Source organism: Myxocyprinus asiaticus, chromosome 27, assembly GCF_019703515.2.
Source record: "Myxocyprinus asiaticus isolate MX2 ecotype Aquarium Trade chromosome 27, UBuf_Myxa_2, whole genome shotgun sequence".
Lineage (NCBI taxonomy): Eukaryota > Metazoa > Chordata > Actinopteri > Cypriniformes > Catostomidae > Myxocyprinus > Myxocyprinus asiaticus.
This window is the reverse complement of record NC_059370.1, coordinates 43937763-43959185: the sequence shown is the minus strand read 5'-3', so window position 1 is coordinate 43959185 and position 21423 is coordinate 43937763. Positions and strand designations below refer to the sequence as shown.

Sequence of the window (21423 nt, the reverse complement as noted above, 5' to 3'; positions counted from 1 at the left end):
ATTTTATATATTTGAAAGAATTAAAAGAACAGTTTCATGTCCATCCTTGTATTTTTCATCTGGTCGAGGTTGAAATGGGTTTTAGAAAGTAATTAATAATTAATAAATAATGCAATTACTTTTCAGACAGAGTAATTAGTACAGTAATCTAATTACACGGTAGAAGATGTAATTAGTTACTTTTTTAGAGTAACTTACCCAACACTGTATATATACATATTACATGTTTTATTTTATATCATTGTATATAACTTTGTATATGGTGTATAAAATATGCTATATTTTGTTTATTTTTATTCTAAACTATTTCTTTAATTTTGTCTTGACCTATTCTGTGTTTAATTGCCTCTGTTTTAATTTGTTTGCTCAAAAACTAAACAGATTCTCCGGGGTTAGTAAAGTTGTATGGTATAATGATGTTTAGGCTACTTTAGTCCCTTTAACCTTTTTAAATGGAGAGTAAAACATTTGATCAATATTATATATTAGTAGTAATAATCAACTTTGTAGCTCATTTGCACCCAGACGAAAGAGCATGCTGGGATCGGTCCTCTGATGGGACTCTTATTTAATATAATGTCTTCCGTCTTCCTTGTTTTGTGTATGTTTGTGTGTCTTCGCTCGGGCTTCCATATTCACCGGACTCGATGAGAACAACAATACTATGGATCCGGATATAGAGGACAAAACCCTGGAGCTGATGGTACGTGCGAACCAACATACACGAGATGATCGCACTGATGTTTATATTTATTATAATGTATTTTAAAGTGCACTGAAGAGGAAGGGACAAAAATACAGCTAGTGGCCCGAATCGATATTAAACTTCGGATGTAATCAGATTGTGATATTATGATTTATTTGAGTAATGTCACTAAAGTGGCCTTCCGATCAGGATTTGACGCATATTTGAAGCTTTTATGTTTCACTGGGGGATCCGAGTGCTCATTGCGGCACCGCTGCGCCACTGCACGCGTCATACTATATCACAATATGCGCAACATTAATTATACATAGTCTGTGTTCACTTATATATGGTCCTCTACTTCAGTCACTTGTTTCAAGACGTGATGCAGTCATGAGCTGAATTACATTTATATTGTTCTTGGTTCCTTTAACAAATCTTTTAAAAGGAAGTGAAAGGGCAGTTCATTACAAAATGAAATTTCTGTCATCATTACTCACCCTTAAAGGGATAGTTCACCCAAAAATGACACTTCTCTCATCATTTACTCACCCTCATGCCATCCCAGATGTGTGTGACTTTCTTTCTTCTGCAGAACACTAATGAAGATTTTTATAAGAATATCTCAGCTGTGTTGGTCCATACAATGCAAGTGAATGGTGACCAGAACTTTGAAGCTCCAAAAAGCACATAAAGGCATCGTGAAAGTAATCCATACTACTCCAGTGTTTTCATCCATATTTTCAGATGTGATATCATAGGTGTGGGTGAGAAACAGATCAATATTTAAGTCTTTTTTTTGTTGTTGCTTGAAATGCTTCTCCCTGCTCAGTAGGGGGCGGTATGCATGAGGAATGTGAATCACCACAAACACAAGAAGAAGAATGTAAAAGTGACCTGTTTCTCATCCACACCCATCATGTCCCTTCTGAAGATCTTGATTTAACCACTGGAGTCTTATGGATTACTCTTGTGCTGACTTTAGATCTTTTTGTTTCATTTTTTGGCACCCATTCACTTGCATTGTATTGACCAAAAGAGCTGAGAAATTCCTCTAAAAATATTCATTTGAGTTCAGCCGATGAAAGAAAGTCACACACATCTGGGATGGGTGAGTAAATGAGAGAATTTTAATTTTTGGGTGAACTATCCATCTTTAAATCTGTATGAGTTTCTCTCTTCCAGTCACCATGCACTGTCACTATATACTTTTTTTCTCCATACAATGAAAGTGAATGGTGACTGAAACTAACACTCTCCCTAACATCGCCTTTTGAGTTCCACTGTAGAAAGAAAATCATAAACGTTTGCGAGTGATTACAGAATTAGTATCACTTTAAGAGTAGGCCTACAAGTCAATCGGAAGAGCTGATTTACTCACGCAGATTCTGGAATTAAAGTTTGATACAAACACAAGATGATTGATTTGATTTGTTCGTCTGTATGGATTGGTTTTCCAATGCTCAGGTACATGTTAAAATGAATAAAGATGTGCGGGATTTCCCCGCATTATGAACCTGGAACATAAGTGAATGATTAAATTTACGCGCAGTGCCTGCAATCCCGCGCGCAGGTCCTGCGGATATCCCGCTTCTCAGTTGCAGGACACGCTCACATTGGACTGCTATACGGCAATGTCACTGTGAGTACATGCGTGTATTTGTGTATGTGGTGGGGTCCCTTTTGTTTCATACCAGCCACATTCAAATGCGCCCAGTATAGAAAGCGTGCAGCTGTCTGAGGAGAGGAAGAATTACATAGATCACAGTCTAGATGCATCCTGATCTAAAGGGGAGAGATTGAAACTGCACCCGGCTGAGACACACTCTGTCACGGGACGCTCATCCCTCGAGCGCACACGCTTAATGCAGCTAGATTATAACGTGATGACTCACGACTTATTGAAACATAATATATGTGTCACTGTGCATTTCTTATCGTGAAGAACAATGGCAATATGCAGCTTTATTAATAAGATAGTTTTAGTTTTTTTGTGAGTTAAAGATGGGTTGAAGTGAACAGAAAGGTGAGAGAGGGTAGTCTTCGCCCCATTATACACCACAACAAAATTCGTTTTTGTTTTGGCTTGTTTTCCAATAGAAATATCTAAAACTCCTTTAAAACAATGTACATTTACTTTTACAGCTATACTGCAGAATAATTTTATTTTTTTATCTGAGAATGTTGAATATAATATTAAAAATACAAATATTTTCAAATATTTAAAAATCCTTTAAATAAAGATGCATTCACCTGAGAAGCAGCATATAAGATATTTAGACTTGCTTTTAGAGAATAGATCTTGAATAGAAGTATATTTTGTGTTTACTGCACTCGCAGAAGTATAACAAGTGAAAAAATACACTTATATACAAAATACACTTATATTTAAGATACATTCTCTTAAAGCAAGTCTAAATATCTTATATGTTACTTCTCAAGTAAATGTATCATTTTAAGGATTTTTAGACAATTTTAAATGGAAAAAAATACAAAAACACTTGATAACAATAGGATTTTTTTGTAGTGAAATTAATCATAAAAAAAAGTATTTTTTCCTTTACTTCAGTGAATGTCATTTAGAGGTATTTTTAAAAGATGATTTTGTCCTCTTTATCGTTAGTAAGCACATTTAATACAACCTTTTATGTCGGGGCACAAGGTGAATAGTCGGTTTAGAGCTAATGATTAATCATTGCAATAATTGCCCAAATAGTCGAATAATCGTTCTAATAATCGTTAGATTAGTCGATTATCAAAATAATCGTTAGTTGCAGCCCTACAATCTATATGTGTATTATATATCAGTCTTTATATGCTTCATATATCACAATCTATATGTGTTTTATATATCATAGTCTTTATGTGCGTCATATATCACAATCTATATGTGTTTTATATATCATAGTCTTTGTGCGTCATATATCACAATCTATATGTGTTTTATATATCATAGTCTTTGTGCGTCATATATCACAATCTATATGTGTTTAATATATCTCACAGCCTGTATGCACTTCATATATCACAATCTATATGTGTTTTATATATCATAGTCTTTATGTGCATCATATATCACAATCTATATGTGTTTTATATATCATAGTCTTTATGTGCGTCATATATCACAATCTATATGTGTTTTATATATCATAGTCTTTATGTGCATCATATATCACAATCTATATGTGTTTAATATATCTCATAGTCTGTATGTACGTCATATATCACAATCTATATGTGTTTTATATATCATAGTCTTTATGTGCGTCATATATCACAATCTATATGTGTTTAATATATCTCACAGCCTGTATGCACTTCATATATCACAATCTATATGTGTTTAATATATCATAGTCTTTATGTGCATCATATATCACAATCTATATGTGTTTTATATATCATAGTCTTTATGTGCGTCATATATCACAATCTATATGTGTTTTATATATCATAGTCTTTGTGCGTCATATATCACAATCTATATGTGTTTAATATATCTCACAGCCTGTATGCACTTCATATATCACAATCTATATGTGTTTTATATATCATAGTCTTTATGTGCATCATATATCACAATCTATATGTGTTTTATATATCATAGTCTTTATGTGCGTCATATATCACAATCTATATGTGTTTTATATATCATAGTCTTTATGTGCGTCATATATCACAATCTATATGTGTTTAATATATCTCACAGCCTGTATGCACTTCATATATCACAATCTATATGTGTTTTATATATCATAGTCTTTATGTGCATCATATATCACAATCTATATGTGTTTTATATATCATAGTCTTTATGTGCATCATATATCACAATCTATATGTGTTTAATATATCATAGTCTTTATGTGCATCATATATCACAATCTATATGTGTTTTATATATCATAGTCTTTATGTGCGTCATATATCACAATCTATATGTGTTTAATATATCTCACAGCCTGTATGCACTTCATATATCACAATCTATATGTGTTTTATATATCATAGTCTTTATGTGCATCATATATCACAATCTATATGTGTTTAATATATCTCACAGCCTGTATGCACTTCATATATCACAATCTATATGTGTTTTATATATCATAGTCTTCATGCGCGTCATATCACAATCTATATGTGTTTTATATATCTCAGCCTGTATGCACTTCATATATCACAATCTATATGTGTTTAATATATCTCACAGCCTGAATGCGCTTTATATCACAATCTATGTGTTTTATATATCACAGTCTTTATGTGCTTCATATATCACAATCTATATGTGTTTAATATATCTCACAGCCTGTATGCACTTCATATATCACAATCTATATGTGTTTTATATATCATAGTCTTCATGCGCGTCATATCACAATCTATATGTGTTTTATATATCTCAGCCTGTATGCACTTCATATATCACAATCTATATGTGTTTAATATATCTCACAGCCTGAATGCGCTTTATATCACAATCTATGTGTTTTATATATCACAGTCTTTATGTGCTTCATATATCACAATCTATATGTGTTTAATATATCTCACAGCCTCACAGTCTATATATATTTTATATATCAGTCTTTATATGCTTCATATATCACAATCTATATGTGTTTTATATATCACAGTCTTTATGTGCCTCATATATCACAATCTATATGTGTTTAATATATCTCGCAGCCTGTATGCACTTTATATATCATAGTCTTTATGTGTGTCATATATGACAATATATATGTTTTATATATCTCAGCCTGTATGCACTTCATATATCACAATCTATATGTTTTATATATCATATTGTTTATGCTTCATATATCACAATCTATATGCGTTTTATATATATATCACACAGCCTGTATACGCTTCATATATCACAATCTATTTGTGTTTTATATTACACAGCCTGTATGCACTTAATATATAACATTCCTTGTGCATTTTATATATCACAGTCTTTATGCGCTGCATATATCACAATATATGTGCGTTTTATATCATATAGCCTGTATACGCTTCATACTGTATATCACAATATATATGAGTTTTTTTGTCACAGTCATTATGCACTTCTGATCACACAGCCTGAATGCGCTTCATATATCACAATATGCATTTTATATATCACACAGCCTGTGTCCGGTTTAAATATTATAGTCTCAATGCATTTTAGATATCACACAGTCTGCATGTGCTTCATATATCACAGTCTATATGTGTTTTACTGTATATATCACAGCGTTTGTATGCGCTTCATTTATCACATACAGTCTAAAAGCGCCTAACATCACATAAAAATCCTATATCAAAGAGTATGTGTGTGCTTCATTAATCACACAAAGTCTGTGTGCATATACAATTGTGTGCAATTTATATATAACAGTCTATATGCACATCATGTATTAGATACAGTCTATATTTGCTTCATTATTAGAGTCTATACCCGCTTCATAGAGGGAATAGCATCCATCTCTCACTATTTGTACTTAGTGTAGACAAGATGCTAGTGTTAAAAGCGTTTACCTTTTATTACAAGTCCTCCATTTCTTTCACTCTGTTCCACTTAGTGTATATAGCCACGCCCTTCATATATCACACTCCAAATGTACTCATGATATCACAGAGTCTATACATATCACAGTCTGTATGTGCTTTATATATCATACACATCCTATTTGTCTAATATAATTTGTTTAATGCGCTTCATGTATCTCAGTCTACATGCTCTTCATATCTCATCTAGTCTAAATGAATTTCATATATTATCACATAGTATATATTCTGCTCTTCATATATTGCATACAACCAATATACAGTATGTGTGCCATAAATCACAAGCTAGCATAAATGCGCTTCATATACCTATATACTCTTCCTATAGCCTATTACATTCAGTCCATATATTTATACATGTATTTATTAATGTCATATATAACATATATATATATATATATATATATATAGCATATAAGATGTGCTACCTAAATCAAATGCAGTCTATATACGCATCTCATATACTGTATGTGACATTGTGCACTTTTGATAAAAGCATCTGTTACATGGCTAGTTAGTAATGTTTACTCGCATTCTACGCATGATAAACATTATAATAATCTGTGCCACTATCTGTACCATAATAATCAATCATGCACAGTTGGATTTTCTCGATGTAGCCTAAAGGAAGTTACCAGCTTAGTCTAAGTTGCTCAATGTTTCATGAATAATTTTTCAATTAAATAACTGATTGCACTAGTTGCTAGAACTGCATTCTAGAATTCTGTTGGATGTCCATGCACAAATACACACCTCAGTGATGAATGTTAGCATTGAGTGTGTAAACATTCTGTGTTTGTGTTCACATAACCAAACACTGATTTTAGTCGCATGTTTTATGGAGGATGGGAGAGGAGGAGCTTATTCCTTGTTAATATTAGGCCCATCCCCTTTCTCTGCTCCACCCATCCATTATTCTGTGTTGGTATGTGTAATGTCTAATGAGCAATGTCTGCAGGAGCGTGTTTTAGTGTGTGTGTGTGTGTGTGTGTGTTAGCTCACTGTTGCTCTAATACTGATTTATTTCCTTCTTCGCTTTCCTATCTGACGCTCGTCTTTGTTTCACTTGTTTGCTCACATAACATTTGTCTTTTCTTTTTCTTTTATTATTTTTGTTTTCTTTTGTTTGTTTATTCTGTCTTATATCCATTCTGTTGTTTGTTCATTCATTTGGTCTTTTATGTCTTTGTTTCTTTTTTCATTTCGAATTTCTTTCTTTCGTTTATTGTTTTCGTTTGGCCTCGACTTTCGCATGTCCTTTCATTTTGTCTTGTTTTATTTGGTATTTCAATTGTTTGTTCTTTCTTTATGTTTGTTCATTCTGTGTTTTCATTTGTTGGTTCATTCTTTCTTTCGTCTGTTCTTTTTCTTGTTCATTAATTTGGTCTTTCAAATCTTTATTCATTTGTTCTTTCATTTGGAATTTCTTTTATTTGTTTGTCCTTTGTTTGTTTTCATTTGTTCTGTCTTTCGTCTGTTCTGTTGTTTGTTCATTTATTTGGTCTTTCAATTCTTCTCTTTTCATTTGGAATTTCTTTCTTTTGTTTTTGTTTTGTTTTTTCACATGTCCTTTCATTCTGTCATTTGTTTGTTTCTTTTTGTTTGTTTATTCTGTCTTTGTTCAATCATTCTGTCTTGTGTCCTTTCTGTTGTTTGATTATTCGCGGTGTTTGTTTATTATTATTGGTCTTTCAATGTTTGTTTGTTTTCCGTTTGCTCCTTTTTTTCTGTATATTTTCTGTTGTTTGTTAATTCTGTCTTATTACATTCGTTTGGTCTTCTTGATTGTTCTTTGATTCTTTGACTTTTGTTTGTTTTTTTGTTATGTCTTGTTTTTGTTTGTTCATTTGGTATTTCAATTGTTCGTTTGTTTGTTTTGTTTGTCTCATTTGTTGGTTCAATTTTTTATTCGTCTGTTCTTTTTCTTGTTTATTCATTTGGTCTTTCAATTCTTTTTTCATTTGTTCTTTCATTTTAAATTTATTTCATTTGTTCTGCTTTTCGTCTGTTCTGTTGTTTATTCATGTCGTTTAATTTATTTTGTTTTCGTTTGGAATTTCTTTCTTCCCCTCCCCCATCTGTGTCATAAAATATTTCCATCCTCTTGTTTTCCTCATGTTATCGTATCTTCTGTTCTCCCTTCTCTCCTCTCTCTCTCTCTCTCTCTCTCTCTCTCTCTATCTCTCTCTCTCTCTCTCTCTCTCTCTCTCTCACAGTGTTCTTTGCCTCGTTCTGTCTGGCTGGGTTGTTCTTCAGTGGCAGAGAGTCTGTGTGCTCTCAGATGCTTGCAGAGTCTCCCCACCTCCCGGGCTCACAACCAGGTTCTGCTCTCCTCTTCAGTACCTCCTCTCATTCTCCTCTCCTTCTCTCCTCTTTTCTCCTCCGCTGTCATGTGCCTGGTTGTATCGGCCTCTTACCTGTAGATGCTGCTGCTTTATTTGCCTGTGCCCGTGCAGGAGAGAGAGAGGGAGAAATGGAGAACGAGGAAGAGATAGACAGAGAGAAACAGAAGACGAGGATGATTATAACTAGATAAGCTATGTGGTTCAGGGGAAGTACCGTTTACCTGTGGAGGAAGTTCAGGTGTTTGTCTGTTTTCTTTCACCAGTATGTTGCCATATAATCTCTCTCTCTTTTGCTGTCTCGCCATCTTTAATCTTAGGCCATTATGATGCACAAACGCACTCACACTTGCAAAAAAATTTATTGAAGGGATAGTTCTCACAAAAATCACTTACCCCATGTTATCCCAAACCCAAATGCTCCTCTCCTCCAGCATATTCTGCTGGCGTGAGCTCCATGAGTCCGAGAAAATAAAGATCAGATTAAATGTCATTGATCATAAGCAGCATGTGTGTATTTCTGTTTGTCTGTGTGCATGTTAAACTGCTCTTGTGTTTGGAATGTTTTCACAAAAATGCACTATTCTGAATGCCCCGCCCCCTTTCCAGTGGCCACTCCCCTGACATGTTACTGCTACTTTAACAGACACACAATTAACACTTGTCCCTATCTCTTTTTCTGTAGAGCATGACAGTGATGGAGTCACAGAATCACACAGATGATGTCTCAACAATGAAAACGACAGTATTCAAGGTGTGTGTGTGTGTGTGTGTGTGTGTGTGTGACAGACAGACAGAGAGAGAAAAAATGTCGCAGGTTCTTTCCCATGTGCCTAATCTGGACTAATTAGCGGGAGTGAACGGCTATTGATAATGTTTCTTTGCAATAGTACTTTGTACTATACAATAATATAATATGCTTAATAGTAGTGCATAATAAATATAAATAATAATAATAATAAAAAAATAATAATAAATAATTATAATAAATATAAATAATAATAAAAAATCATTAATAATAACTAATATTATAAATAATAATATTACCGGTTATAATAAATAATAATAATAAATAATTTTAAAAATAATAATAAATAACCAAACAATCAATCCAAGTATGAAAACGTGATTTTAAGTCACGTTATTCACTCTCTTTATCTCTTCTGCTGTGTGTTCAGTTAGGGAACGGTTCAGTACGGGGTTCGAGGAAGAGATCATCTCAGGGGAACTTTGAGAAGGAGAAAGATCTGTGTATCCAGGTGTTTGATCAGTGGTCTGAATCGGATCAGGTGGAGTTTGTGGAACATCTGATCGCACGCATGTGCCATTACCAACACGGCCATATAAACTCTTATCTGAAACCCATGTTACAGAGAGACTTCATCACCTCGCTGCCAGGTAACTAAAGCGCGCACACACACGTACATCAAACCTTGGTACAATAATTATCTTCGATTTAATAGAGCAGAGACAGACTGTTGACTATCAGCATAAAGTCTGGTCCACTTTCCAGCTTATTCTATCTGAGAACCACCCACTTCAACAGGAAGCGACAGTCTGACCTACATCACAGCTTTGTATTTGTGATTTTAGAGGTGATGAATGTGCAATTAATGATGCTACATTAATAGATAGCCCCAATAAAGTTAAGGCGTTATTACATTATTAAAAATTGGAAAATGTGTGGGGAGCATTTTGGTGCATCCACAAGCTAACTAAAAGTAGAGATGCTTACTAACTGTAAAACAGTAATGAGCTACTCTTTCCAACGAGTAGTCACAAAATGCTACATTTGTCACATTGTATTGCGCACACTGCATTACAGCTGAGCAAGCCGTATAATATAATATAATGTAATATAATAACAATTATTGTACCTCTACTATGCTAAAAATGTTCAGAGTCATTTTGATATTTTTTTTTTTATGAGGCTTAGTCAGAAATGTCATGTGGTGTAACTGTCCAGAGATGGGGGTAAAAAAAAATCAAAGTCTTATTTAAAGGGGGGCCTGTGTAGCTCAGCGAGTATTGACGCTGACTATCACCCCTGGAGTGCTGAATTCGAATCCCAGGGTGTGCTGAGTGACTCCAGCCAGGTCTCCTAAGCAACCAAATTGGCCCGGTTGCTAGGGAGGGTAGAGTCACATGGGGTAACCTCCTCGTGGTCGCTATAATGTGACGCTCTCAGTGGAGCGTGTGGTGAGTTGTGCGTGGATGCCTCGGAGAATAGCGTGAAGCCTCCGCACGCACTAGGTCTCCACGGTAACGCGCTCAACAAGCCACGTGATAAGATGCGGGGTTTGACGGACTCGGACGCGAAGGCAACTGAGATTCGTCCTCCGCCATCCTGATTGAGGCGAGTCACTACACCACCGCGAGGTCTTAGAGTGCATAGTTCTCAAATTTGGTGACCAGTTCTTGCTTTGGAAGCATTTGGAAACAGACTTTGTCAGCGGACTGATATAAACCAGTGCACTCTGACTCATGGAAATTACAGATTGAAGCTTGCGATTTTGAGATATCTTTGCATTGGATGCTCCATAAATGGGCCATGAGCATGCTGTGTCTGATACTACGCATACATCCACTAAACATCTCTCTCTGCGTGTAGCTCAGGGTCTGGATCACATAGCGGAGAACATCCTCTCATTTTTGGACGCTCGCTCTCTGTGCTCCGCGGAGCTCGTGTGTCGGGAGTGGCAGCGCGTCATTTCAGACGGAATGCTCTGGAAGAAACTCATCGAGAGGATGGTGCGCACAGATCCGCTGTGGAAAGGCCTGTCAGAGCGACATCAGTGGTGAGAAACTGTTTATTTGCATTGATGAACAAAACAAATGTTCGCATTACTGTGTTTACATTGTACAATTGTCAAGGTTCTGAGAGCAAAGAGCATCAAATATTAAAGTCAACGTGGAATGCTGTTCGCAACCCATTTTTCTTGCGCAATGTGACGTATTTCTGAGTGAAACGGGATATTTAACCAGAAAGAAATTGATTGGATGGTGTAAAGTGTTGCTATATGACAGGTTAAAAAAATGAGAGGGCTTGATGACATCAGCTGAAAATAAAAGTCGTTTCAGAGGCAGAGCAAGTTATCACATTACAAAAAGAAACGTGGATTTTTATTTATTTGTAATAATGTGCAATGTTGAATTGTTTACAAAAAAGACCAGTAATGAGTGTTGAGTAAATAGGGGAAATTTAAACTAATATTATACCACAGCATTGGTGAATTCTTGATTCTGATTGGTTGACACATATTCCAGAAGTGTAGATTTTTTATTTTTTTTAAACTGTATGGCTATGATGTAGTTTGAGGTGCATTAAAGCTGAATATTCCCTACATATTTTGCCGAATTGTTCTGAATTGTTACAAAATGTCAAATTAGTAAATGGCAGATTGGACTGGTTATAAGAAAAGTACTTAATTGGTAGCATTAGGATGCTCAAGAGCATTTGAGAGAAAACATGCGCACATGCGTTATACACATGTGCATATCGTACCATTGTATAAGCAGGATCATTGATTAAAGACTGTTGAAGTATTGAAAGGTAATATGCACACACCGTTACACCGCGAGTGTGCATCAATAATTAAATGGTCCGTTGTCAATTATTCTGTATAGACGAAGATCCTGTTCACAAACAAATGCTCCGCTCCACCACTTCCGGGTTCTTTTGGCAGCGAGAAAAGAGCTGCGTTCAAGGGGCGCTTTGCACACATTGAGCTGAAAATGACCCATGGCATGAATAGTGACCCATGTAGTGATGTCAAAAGTACGTGTACTTTTGTACCAAGTCGATACTAAAATTAAAAAGATGTAACAATACCAGTGTTTCTGCAGTACCAGTTGTAACGACCACCGGCTCAAATGAGCTGATACTCCTTTTAGACAGAAATGGAAAATTAATGTGATTCAGTAAAAAATAAATATACAATCTGTTTGTACTACACGCTGTAAAGTGAATGTGTGAAGCTGCTCATGTGCTGAAAATACATACTTTTATATACACTTAGGTTGAAGTCATGAAAACTCATTTTTTAACCACTCCACAGATATTTGCAAACTATAGTTTTAGCAAGTCGTTTAGGACATCTACTTTGTGCATGACATGAGTAATTTTTCCCAACAATTGTAGTTTGGTGCGAAAAGTGCAAATCAATCCCAGAACAACAGCAAAGGACGTTGTGAAGATGCTGGAGGAAACAGGTAGACAAGTATCTATATCCACAGTAAAACGAGTCCTATATCGACATAACCTGAAAGGCTGCTCAGCAAGGAAGAAGCCAATGCTCCAAAACCACCATAAAAAAGCCAGACTACAGTTTACAAGTGCACATGGGGTCAAAGATCTTACTTTTTGGAGAAATGTCCTCTGGTCTGATGAAACAATAATTGAACTGTTTGGCCATAATGACCATCGTTATGTTTGGAGGAAAAAGGGTGAGGCTCGTAAGCCGAAAAACACCATCCCAACCGTGAAGCATGGGTGTGGCAGCATCATGTTGTGGGGGTGCTTTGTTGCAGGAGGGACTGGTGCACTTCATAAAATAGATGGCATCATGAGGAAGGACAATGATGTGGATATATTGAAGCAACATCTCAAGACATCAGCCAGGAAGTTAAAGCTCGGTCGCAAATGGGTCTTCCAAATGGACAATGACCCCAACCATACCTCCCAAGTTGTGGCAAAATGGCTTAAGGACAACAAAGTCAAGGTATTGGAGTGGCCATCACAAAGCCCTGATCTCAGTCCGATAGAAAATTTGTGGGCAGAACTGAAAAAGCATGTGTGTGCAAGGAGGCCTACAAACCTGACTCAGTTACACCAGTTCTGTCTGGAGGAAAATTCCAGCAACTTATTGTGAGAAGCTTGTGGAAGGCTACCCAAAACATTTGATCCAAGTTAAACTATTTAAAAGCAATGATTCAGAATAAAAGCTCAACGTGTATCTTGACAGAAATATATGACTAGTGTTTAGAAAAATATTTTTATTATTAGTGTTATGTTGAGCCTATATCTCACAAGCAAGAGTGCTGTTGAATTGAATAGAAGCGTTCATCAATGTTTTAATTTATAATGTGATGCTCTTTTGTGCAGCAATTTATTTGACAAAAAATAAAACTTCAACACTGCCCATATCCACCATTGAAATCTGCAGCTCAAAAGTACCCAAAAGCCAGTTGCCTGTGGTGTGACATCAGAGTAATTCCATCGAAATGATGTGTTATCTGTCATCGGTCAGCGCCAAAAGCAAACTCTGCAAACCAGCATCTCTTATACTGGCTATTAACACTATATTCATTGATAACATGCCTGAAGAAATACAACATCACTGCGAATCTTAATAGAATTTTAGGTGTGATGATTTGTGTGAAATCAGTGGAGCTTATTAGCAGAATTTAACAGTATTTTGCTCAGAGTACTAGTTATCATGAAGGTATGTGGTTGATCATTTGCTTGCCTCTGATTGGTTGCTTTCTTTGCTTCATCCACAGGGAGAAATATTTATTTAAGAACCGAGCTAACGAGGTTCCGCCCAATTCATACTATCATTCACTCTATCCCAAAATTATACAGGACATCGAGGTGAGTTTTCACCCATTCACCCATCCGGCCATTTATTCATTCATCCAGGCTGTTAATTCGTTTTGTCATTGTCTCTCTAGACGATCGAAGCGAACTGGCGTTGTGGCCGTCACAATCTTCAGCGGATTCAGTGTCGATCCGAGAACAGTAAAGGAGTTTACTGCCTTCAGTACGATGATGAGAAGATCATCAGCGGCCTGCGAGACAACTCCATCAAAGTATCTGTCTGTCTATCTATCTGTCTGTCTGATTGTGTGTCTGTGAAAGTCACGTTTTCTCTCTCTGTCTCTCTCTCAGATCTGGGATAAGCAGTCCCTGGACTGTTTGAAGGTTCTGACGGGACACACCGGATCAGTTCTGTGTCTGCAGTATGATGAGAGAGTCATAGTGACGGGATCTTCTGATTCTACTGTCAGGTGTATATACACACACACACACACACACACACACACACACACACATTCGATCTGTTTTGAGTTTGCATAGTGTGTTCTGAGATTCCTAAAACCAAAAGCATTTATGTCTGTTTTAGTTAGTAATTATAAAATTTCTAGTTAAATCAGTGGTCACCACTAGACAACGATTTTATTCAGAAAGTTCTAAGAATTTCTATCAAATATTAAATTGAAAGATCATATATAGTTTTTATTGTAATGTTTTAAGAAGTTGATTCTTAAAGTGCTTTGATCTTGCCATGAAATTAGCTTTTGATGCTATGACATTAAAAAATATAAAAAATATATAAATATAAAAAATACACTATATATACACACACACACACCGATCAGCCACAGCATTAAAACCACCTGCCTAATATTGTGTAGGTCCCCCTCGTTCCACCAAAACAGCGCCAACCCACGTCTCAGAATAGCATTCAGAGATGATATTCTTCTCACCACAATTGTACAGAGTGGTTATCTGAGTTACCGTAGACTTTGTCAGTTCAAACCAGTCTGGCCATTCTCTGTTGACCTCTCTCATCAACAAGACGTTTCTGTCCACAGAACTGCCGCTCACTGGATGTTTTTTGTTTTTGGCACCATTCGGAGTAAATTCTAGAGACTGTTGTGTGTGAAAATCCCAGAAATACTCAAACCAGCCCGTCTGGCACCAACAATCATCCATGTGATTATCTAATCAGCCAATTGTGTGGCAGCAGTGCAGTGCATAAAATCATGCAGATACGGGTCAGGAGCTTCAGTTAATGTTCACATCAACCATCAGAATGGGGGAAAAATTTGATCTCAGTGATTTGGACTGTGGCATGATTGTTGGTGCCAGACGGGCTGGTTTGAGTATTTCTGTAACTGCTGATCAAGCCCCAGAAAAAAACCATTAAAATGACTGAACTCTGAAATTGAAAACATGTTTATTATAGTAGAGATATAGGCAAGTAATTGTTTTGTGTGAATTGCATTTTTAGGTATTTTTAAATAACCTTATAGAGCTGGACACAATAATAATAATAATAATAATAATGAATAAAATAAATATCCCAAATATCTATCTATCTCTCTCTCTCTCTCTCTCTGTGTGTGTGATTGTGTTAGGGTATGGGATGTTGGTTCTGGAGAAGTTCTAAACACTCTGATCCATCATAACGAGGCAGTTCTGCACCTGCGGTTTTGTAACGGGCTGATGGTCACGTGTTCTAAAGATCGCTCCATCGGCGTGTGGGACATGGCGTCCGCTACCGACATCAGTCTGCGGCGCGTGCTCGTGGGTCACCGTGCTGCCGTTAACGTGGTCGACTTTGACGACAAATACATCGTGTCTGCATCTGGAGACAGAACTATTAAAGTGGGTGAGGGGGCGGGCAGGGTGGGAGTGGCCTGTGGGTGGGCGGAGCAGTGATTTGTACCATTATCATGTGTTTGTGTGTCTGTAGGTGTGGAGCACCAGCACGTGTGAGTTTGTGCGGACTCTGAACGGTCATAAGCGAGGTATCGCATGTCTGCAGTACAGAGACAGACTCGTGGTCAGTGGCTCTTCAGACAATACTATCAGGTGAGTGTGCCCAGCATGTACAAAACGTTTTCAAAATGTTGCATTGTGGTTGTATTTAGGTTACGTCACAGTACAATGTTTGAAAACATTCTAAAAAGCATGCAAAATTTAAATAAGTAAACAAAGTAGACATTTCACCCCCAAATATATCTTTGTTTTATATCAACAAAATAAAACATGGATACATTTCCTTTAAGTAACCTCAATATAGCATCTTTTTAATTCGAAAGCAAAAAACAGGTCAAACAGCATCTTTGTTCTTATAAATGTTCAAAAACATATTGGAAATACTGTTGTTTATATAGAATATATGTGTACGACAATTATAACCAGGCCATATTCCATAGCTTTTGTAGGATAAAAACATTCTTGCAACCTTGTCACAACTTTTGTGCAACATAGTGAGAGTGGAAGTGTGTGTGCTCCAGATTTTTAGGAATGTTTTTGGTTTCTGTTAAGTGAATGCTGTTTCAAAAACCCTCTTTGACCTGTATTTAATCCGTGTGTGTGTAGACTGTGGGACATTGAGTGTGGTGCGTGTCTGCGTGTGTTGGAGGGTCACGAGGAGCTCGTGCGCTGCATCAAATTTGATAACAAGCGGATTGTGAGCGGAGCATATGATGGGTAACGCATACACACACACACACTCAGTCACAGCAAAATCTGCTTCTGACAACCTGTTTCATATCGTGCACCCATAACTCACCATTACATTCTGTCTGTCTCTCTGCAGGAAAATTAAAGTTTGGGATTTACAGGCTGCTTTGGATCCTCGAGCCCCTGCCAGTACATTATGTCTGCGTACACTCGTGGTGTGTGTGTGTGTGTGTGTGTGTGTGTGTGTGTGTGTGATTCTAGCATCAAACTTATTTTGTGAATTATGCCTCTGTGGGAATGACAGCATGAATGGCCACATGGGGGCGCTGCAGGTTTATTTACACTGACATTGAGTATTTAATTTAATGTAATTCTTCTCAAACTGGCCCTCACTCAGTGTTGGGAAAGCTACTTTGAAACTAGTTTGCCAAGCTAATTATAATTTGCATTTGTTAAACTACATTTAATTATGTTGATGGCATTAATGTAAACAAAACAAAGCACCTCCACCGCTACTAAAAAAAAGTCTTAAAATGCCGCTCGGGGACACAAATGAATCAGTGAATCAATTCTTTTTGAAACGTACAGTCCGAACTAAATGAATCAGATTCCCAGCTACACTGTTTTGAAAACAGCTGAGCTACTGAACAATGTCGGTAAGTTTTAAACCGTTAGTTTGTTACTCCCCAATACTGTACTGACCATTTGTAAGAGTCTCTGGAGTGTGTGTACTGTAAGTGTGCGTTGTGTCTTGCAGGAGCATTCTGGGCGTGTGTTCCGACTGCAGTTTGATGAGTTCCAGATTATAAGCAGTTCCCATGATGACACAATCCTTATATGGGACTTCCTGAATGACTGCACCAATGGACAGCCAGAGGGGCAGTCGCCCTCACGGACCTACACGTACATCTCAAGATAGCAGGTACACACACGCACAGTTTTGAAAATATCAATAGTTTTCATCTTTTGTCTTTTGTTTTAATTCATGGCTTTGAATCTTGCATTGACTTGTTTTCTTTGAGGTCATCGAGACAGCTGTGACATTATTTCAGTGTGTTTTGTTGTAGCTCTAAATGCCGTCCCACAGCGGTGTGGCGGGTGTCTGAATGTTCGCAAACAGTATGTTGTTGCACGGCTGTTTCGGACTTCTTTTTACGCCTGAACGAAGAACGAAGTAGTAGTTTTACGGAAGTATATCGGGGCCTTTAGTTTTCATTCATATTGTAGTGTGTTCATAGGTACAGTTTCTTTCCTTTTATTTTATAGTTAACAAAATATTTTTTTCTTTTGCGTAGTTTTTATTTTCATTTTAATTTTCATAATTAATTGAAATACTAAAACATCCAAAGATGCTTTGTCTGTAATTCTATGTAGTTTTTTATTAATATTTTAGTGTTTATTGTAGTTTTTGTTCTTTTTAATTTTAATTTTTACTTCAGTTAACGATTTTTTTTTTCTTTTCGTTTGGTAGTTTTTATAATAGTAGACTGGTTGTTTTGTCTATAATTCTATTTAGTTTACATTTAATCGTTAAGTGTGTATTATTGCGGCAGTTTTCATTCTTTTACTAATTTGCATTTTTATTTTTACTTCAGTAAACAAATGTTTTTGTTTTTTTTCGTTTGGTAGTTTTTATAATAGTAGACTGGTTGTTTTGTCTATAATTCTATTTAGTTTACATTTAATCGTTAAGTGTGTATTGTTTCAGTTTTCATTCTTTTGCTAATTTGCGTTTTTATTTTTACTTCAGTAAACGATTTTCTTTTTTTCGTTTGGTAGTTTTTATAATAGTAGACTGGTTGTTTATTCTATAATTCTATTTAGTTTACATTTAATGGTTAAGTGTGTATTCATTCTTTTACTAATTTGCATTAACATTTTTACTTCGGTTAACACATTTTTTGTTTTTCATTTGGTAGTTTTTATAATAGTTTTTGTCAGTTATTGAAAATGTCAAAGATTAATTATTATTATTATTATTATTATTATTATTATTAATGAATTTGTTTATGAAAATATTTTTTCTTTTTGGTAGTTTTCGTTATAGTTCTCGTCATATGTTATAAATACCAAAAACGAAAGTTATTTTGTCTATAATTCTGTTTGTTTTACGTTCATATTGAAGTGTGTTTTATAGATGCAGTTTTAGTTTTTGTTGCTAATTTGCCTTTTTATTTTAGTTAATGAAAGTCATTTTTTCTTTTTATAGATTTTGTTGTAGTTTTCGCCAGTTATTGGAAATACCTAAAACTAAAAAAAAGTTATTTTGTCTATAATTCTGTTTAGTTTTCATTCATATTGTATTGTGTTTTATAGTTGCAGTTTCCGTTCTTTTGCAGAATTGCCCTTTTATTTTTATTTTAGGTGACGAAAATATTTTTTCTCTGGTAGTTTTCATCAATAATAATGATCTTGGCACGAACTGTCTCACGCTCACCTGTCTGTCTCACCCTTTCAGGTGCCTCTTCCATGTGCCGGTGTGTCCTGGGAGAGCTGATTGGTCCTTGGCCGTGTCCGTCACAGAATGGTGTCCAGTGGTCTGCCTCCCCTTTCTGTCTGGCAAAAAAAAAACTTTAAAACACACAAACTGTCACATATTCCTGCTTTTGCCCAACACAAAACACACATTCGATTACTCAACACACCCACTGCACTAAACATGTCAAACACTCTTATATTCAAAACTCTGTTCTGCATAATATAGTGGACAAGCACAAACACAGATGTTTAACAGCTTCAAACTGTATCTATACCATCACTGCTGCTCAAATAACCCTGAGAAGAAGTGGTTCACACAAGCTCTGCTCTAACTGCTCACACGAGAGATTGGGTTTCTGGGAGTGACATGTAAACGGACAGAAGTGAGCCAGAAAAGACTTTTATGTACTGCTGCACGAGAGAAATGGATTCGTGAAATCTGCAGAAGGTAAAAATGAAACAAGCCGAAACCGAAATGAAAGAGCACAAGAGTGTTGAAGGGTGTTTATCGCCTTTTCTGCCCTCTCGCTGTCGCTTTCTCACAACACCTCTGTTCAGGACCCAGGACACACTCGTTTTTCAGTTTCGGCATGCATGTGAGGTTTATTTGCGTGACCGTCTGCTCTGATGCCTCTTTATATTTTGTCTCTCGTCTTTGTTGATTTGTTTCATTGTTTCATTTGATTTTTTCATCTGTTTAGTATAGTTGTAGGCATTGTAAATCTTTGTCTCGATGTCTAGTATCTTTCTCTTTGCCTGCTTGCTCATCGAGGGCTGAATCTTGTTGTAAACAGAATTGTCTTGTCAGATTGTGTTGTATATTAAAAAAAAAGAGATTTTTAAGAAAACAAATATTGTGAATAAAGTACTTGCCCATGTGTATGACCATTGAGTATGTTTCTGGCCTATACCCTTTTAATTTAAAGGGATAGTTCACCCAAAAATATGGAGAAAAACAAATATGCAATGAAAGTGAATGGTGACTGAGGTTAACATTCTGCCCAACATCTTTGGAACAACATGAGTGTGAGTAGTAGTGTTTTTGGGTGAACTATGCTTTTAGTTAAATGCAGTGTTAGGCGTTAAGTCAATCCCAAATGATTTTCAAAAGGCAAATATAACTGGACCCAAGTGGTTCAGAACAGGCCACACATGCATGTACTTGCAGCTGTACTTTCCTTTAAACTGACCCGAGTTCATCCAGAACAGAACAAGCCTGAACATTCCCTATGAACTGCCGGTTAAAGTGCTTGATTGATTCAATAATAAGCGGGTGACGGTGCCGTGGGCTGTGGATTATTTCAGACTCTTGCCAAGAGAGTTAGAACTCTTGTCTTGGTTTGTGCGATAAAGACTCTTGACAGCTTCTAGTCCATTAAAGTGGAGCTCATAGTGTTCAATCTGTCAGTCTTTTATCAGAGTTTGAAACTTGTGGGCGACATGGAGAGTTTGAACTCACTCCGTGGGTTCAGATAAATGTTTTTATGTTTGGTTGTTCCTTATATAGGTCAGTTATGCAATTAAAATGCACTTTTTGATAGCTTTATACAGTGCATGTCATTGAAGAGATGGTAAGTCTACCGCTGCGCTGTTTTCTTTCCGTCAAAAATCAAAGATGCCGCTACCCCAGAATTATTTTGGCCCGAATCTGGCTGCATTCCGCTTGCAAGTTTGGCCCACATACCGCATACAGGGATGTGATTCTTCCGGAGTAATCATATATTTCATCGGGGGTTAATACGTTATCAACAATGTCCTGTCCGGTGCATTCTCGATAAGCATTTTTCACCCAAACTAGTGACATTCAAACTTCCCTCAGAACTTCACACAAACTTCACTGCTGCTTCTGCATCATGCACACACTTTATTGAGAACGCGCATGATTTTCGCCGTTAGGGGGGTCGCACACCTGACGCGTCTGGCGGACGACATGCCGCGTCCTAAAATTCAAAACAACTGTTTTCAGTGAAGGTATGCACACTGCCGTTCGCGTCTGTCGGTGGCGCCCAGCTACGACTCCGGAAGCTGCTCAAATTTCTGCTACACCACGGAGCACAACTCGCATATTTTCCATTAATTTCAACCCAAATCATTATCATAGGAAAATAGATTATTTACTCTAGCATTCTTCATTCTTGAACAAGGGAAAAACC

At 36.4% G+C, this 21423-nt stretch overlaps 1 protein-coding gene across 4 annotated transcripts; it reads left to right on the top strand.

Annotated features, from left to right (window-relative positions):
• Positions 1 to 559: 559 nt before the first annotated feature.
• LOC127418086 (F-box and WD repeat domain-containing 11-A) lies at positions 560 to 20148 on the top strand. 4 transcript variants are annotated; one of them, XM_051658469.1, is made up of 15 exons: positions 582 to 703; positions 8470 to 8574; positions 9281 to 9349; positions 9774 to 9993; positions 11207 to 11393; positions 14098 to 14188; positions 14269 to 14406; positions 14486 to 14604; positions 15739 to 15988; positions 16077 to 16195; positions 16709 to 16819; positions 16929 to 17007; positions 17550 to 17714; positions 19109 to 19144; positions 19250 to 20148. In XM_051658469.1, exons 1-13 carry the CDS (start codon positions 665 to 667, stop codon positions 17709 to 17711), a joined length of 1689 nt encoding a protein of 562 aa, XP_051514429.1. In that variant the 5' UTR covers positions 582 to 664; the 3' UTR covers positions 17712 to 17714; positions 19109 to 19144; positions 19250 to 20148. The 4 variants fall into 4 exon arrangements, 3 of the variants coding, with proteins under 3 accessions (XP_051514430.1, XP_051514429.1, XP_051514428.1); XM_051658468.1 differs by lacking the exon at positions 19109 to 19144 and having other exon boundaries at positions 583 to 703; positions 19251 to 20148; XM_051658470.1 differs by lacking the exons at positions 8470 to 8574; positions 19109 to 19144 and having other exon boundaries at positions 560 to 703; positions 19251 to 20148.
• Positions 20149 to 21423: the final 1275 nt, after the last annotated feature.

Coding starts and splice junctions, on each gene's coding strand:
- LOC127418086 (XM_051658469.1), top strand. CDS start 665: ATGGATCCGGATATAGAGGACAAAACCCTGGAGCTGATG. Junction 8,575..9,280: donor CCTCCCGGGCTCACAACCAG/GTTCTGCTCTCC, acceptor CTTTTTCTGTAG/AGCATGACAGTGATGGAGTC. Junction 17,008..17,549: donor TATGTCTGCGTACACTCGTG/GTGTGTGTGTGT, acceptor TGTGTCTTGCAG/GAGCATTCTGGGCGTGTGTT.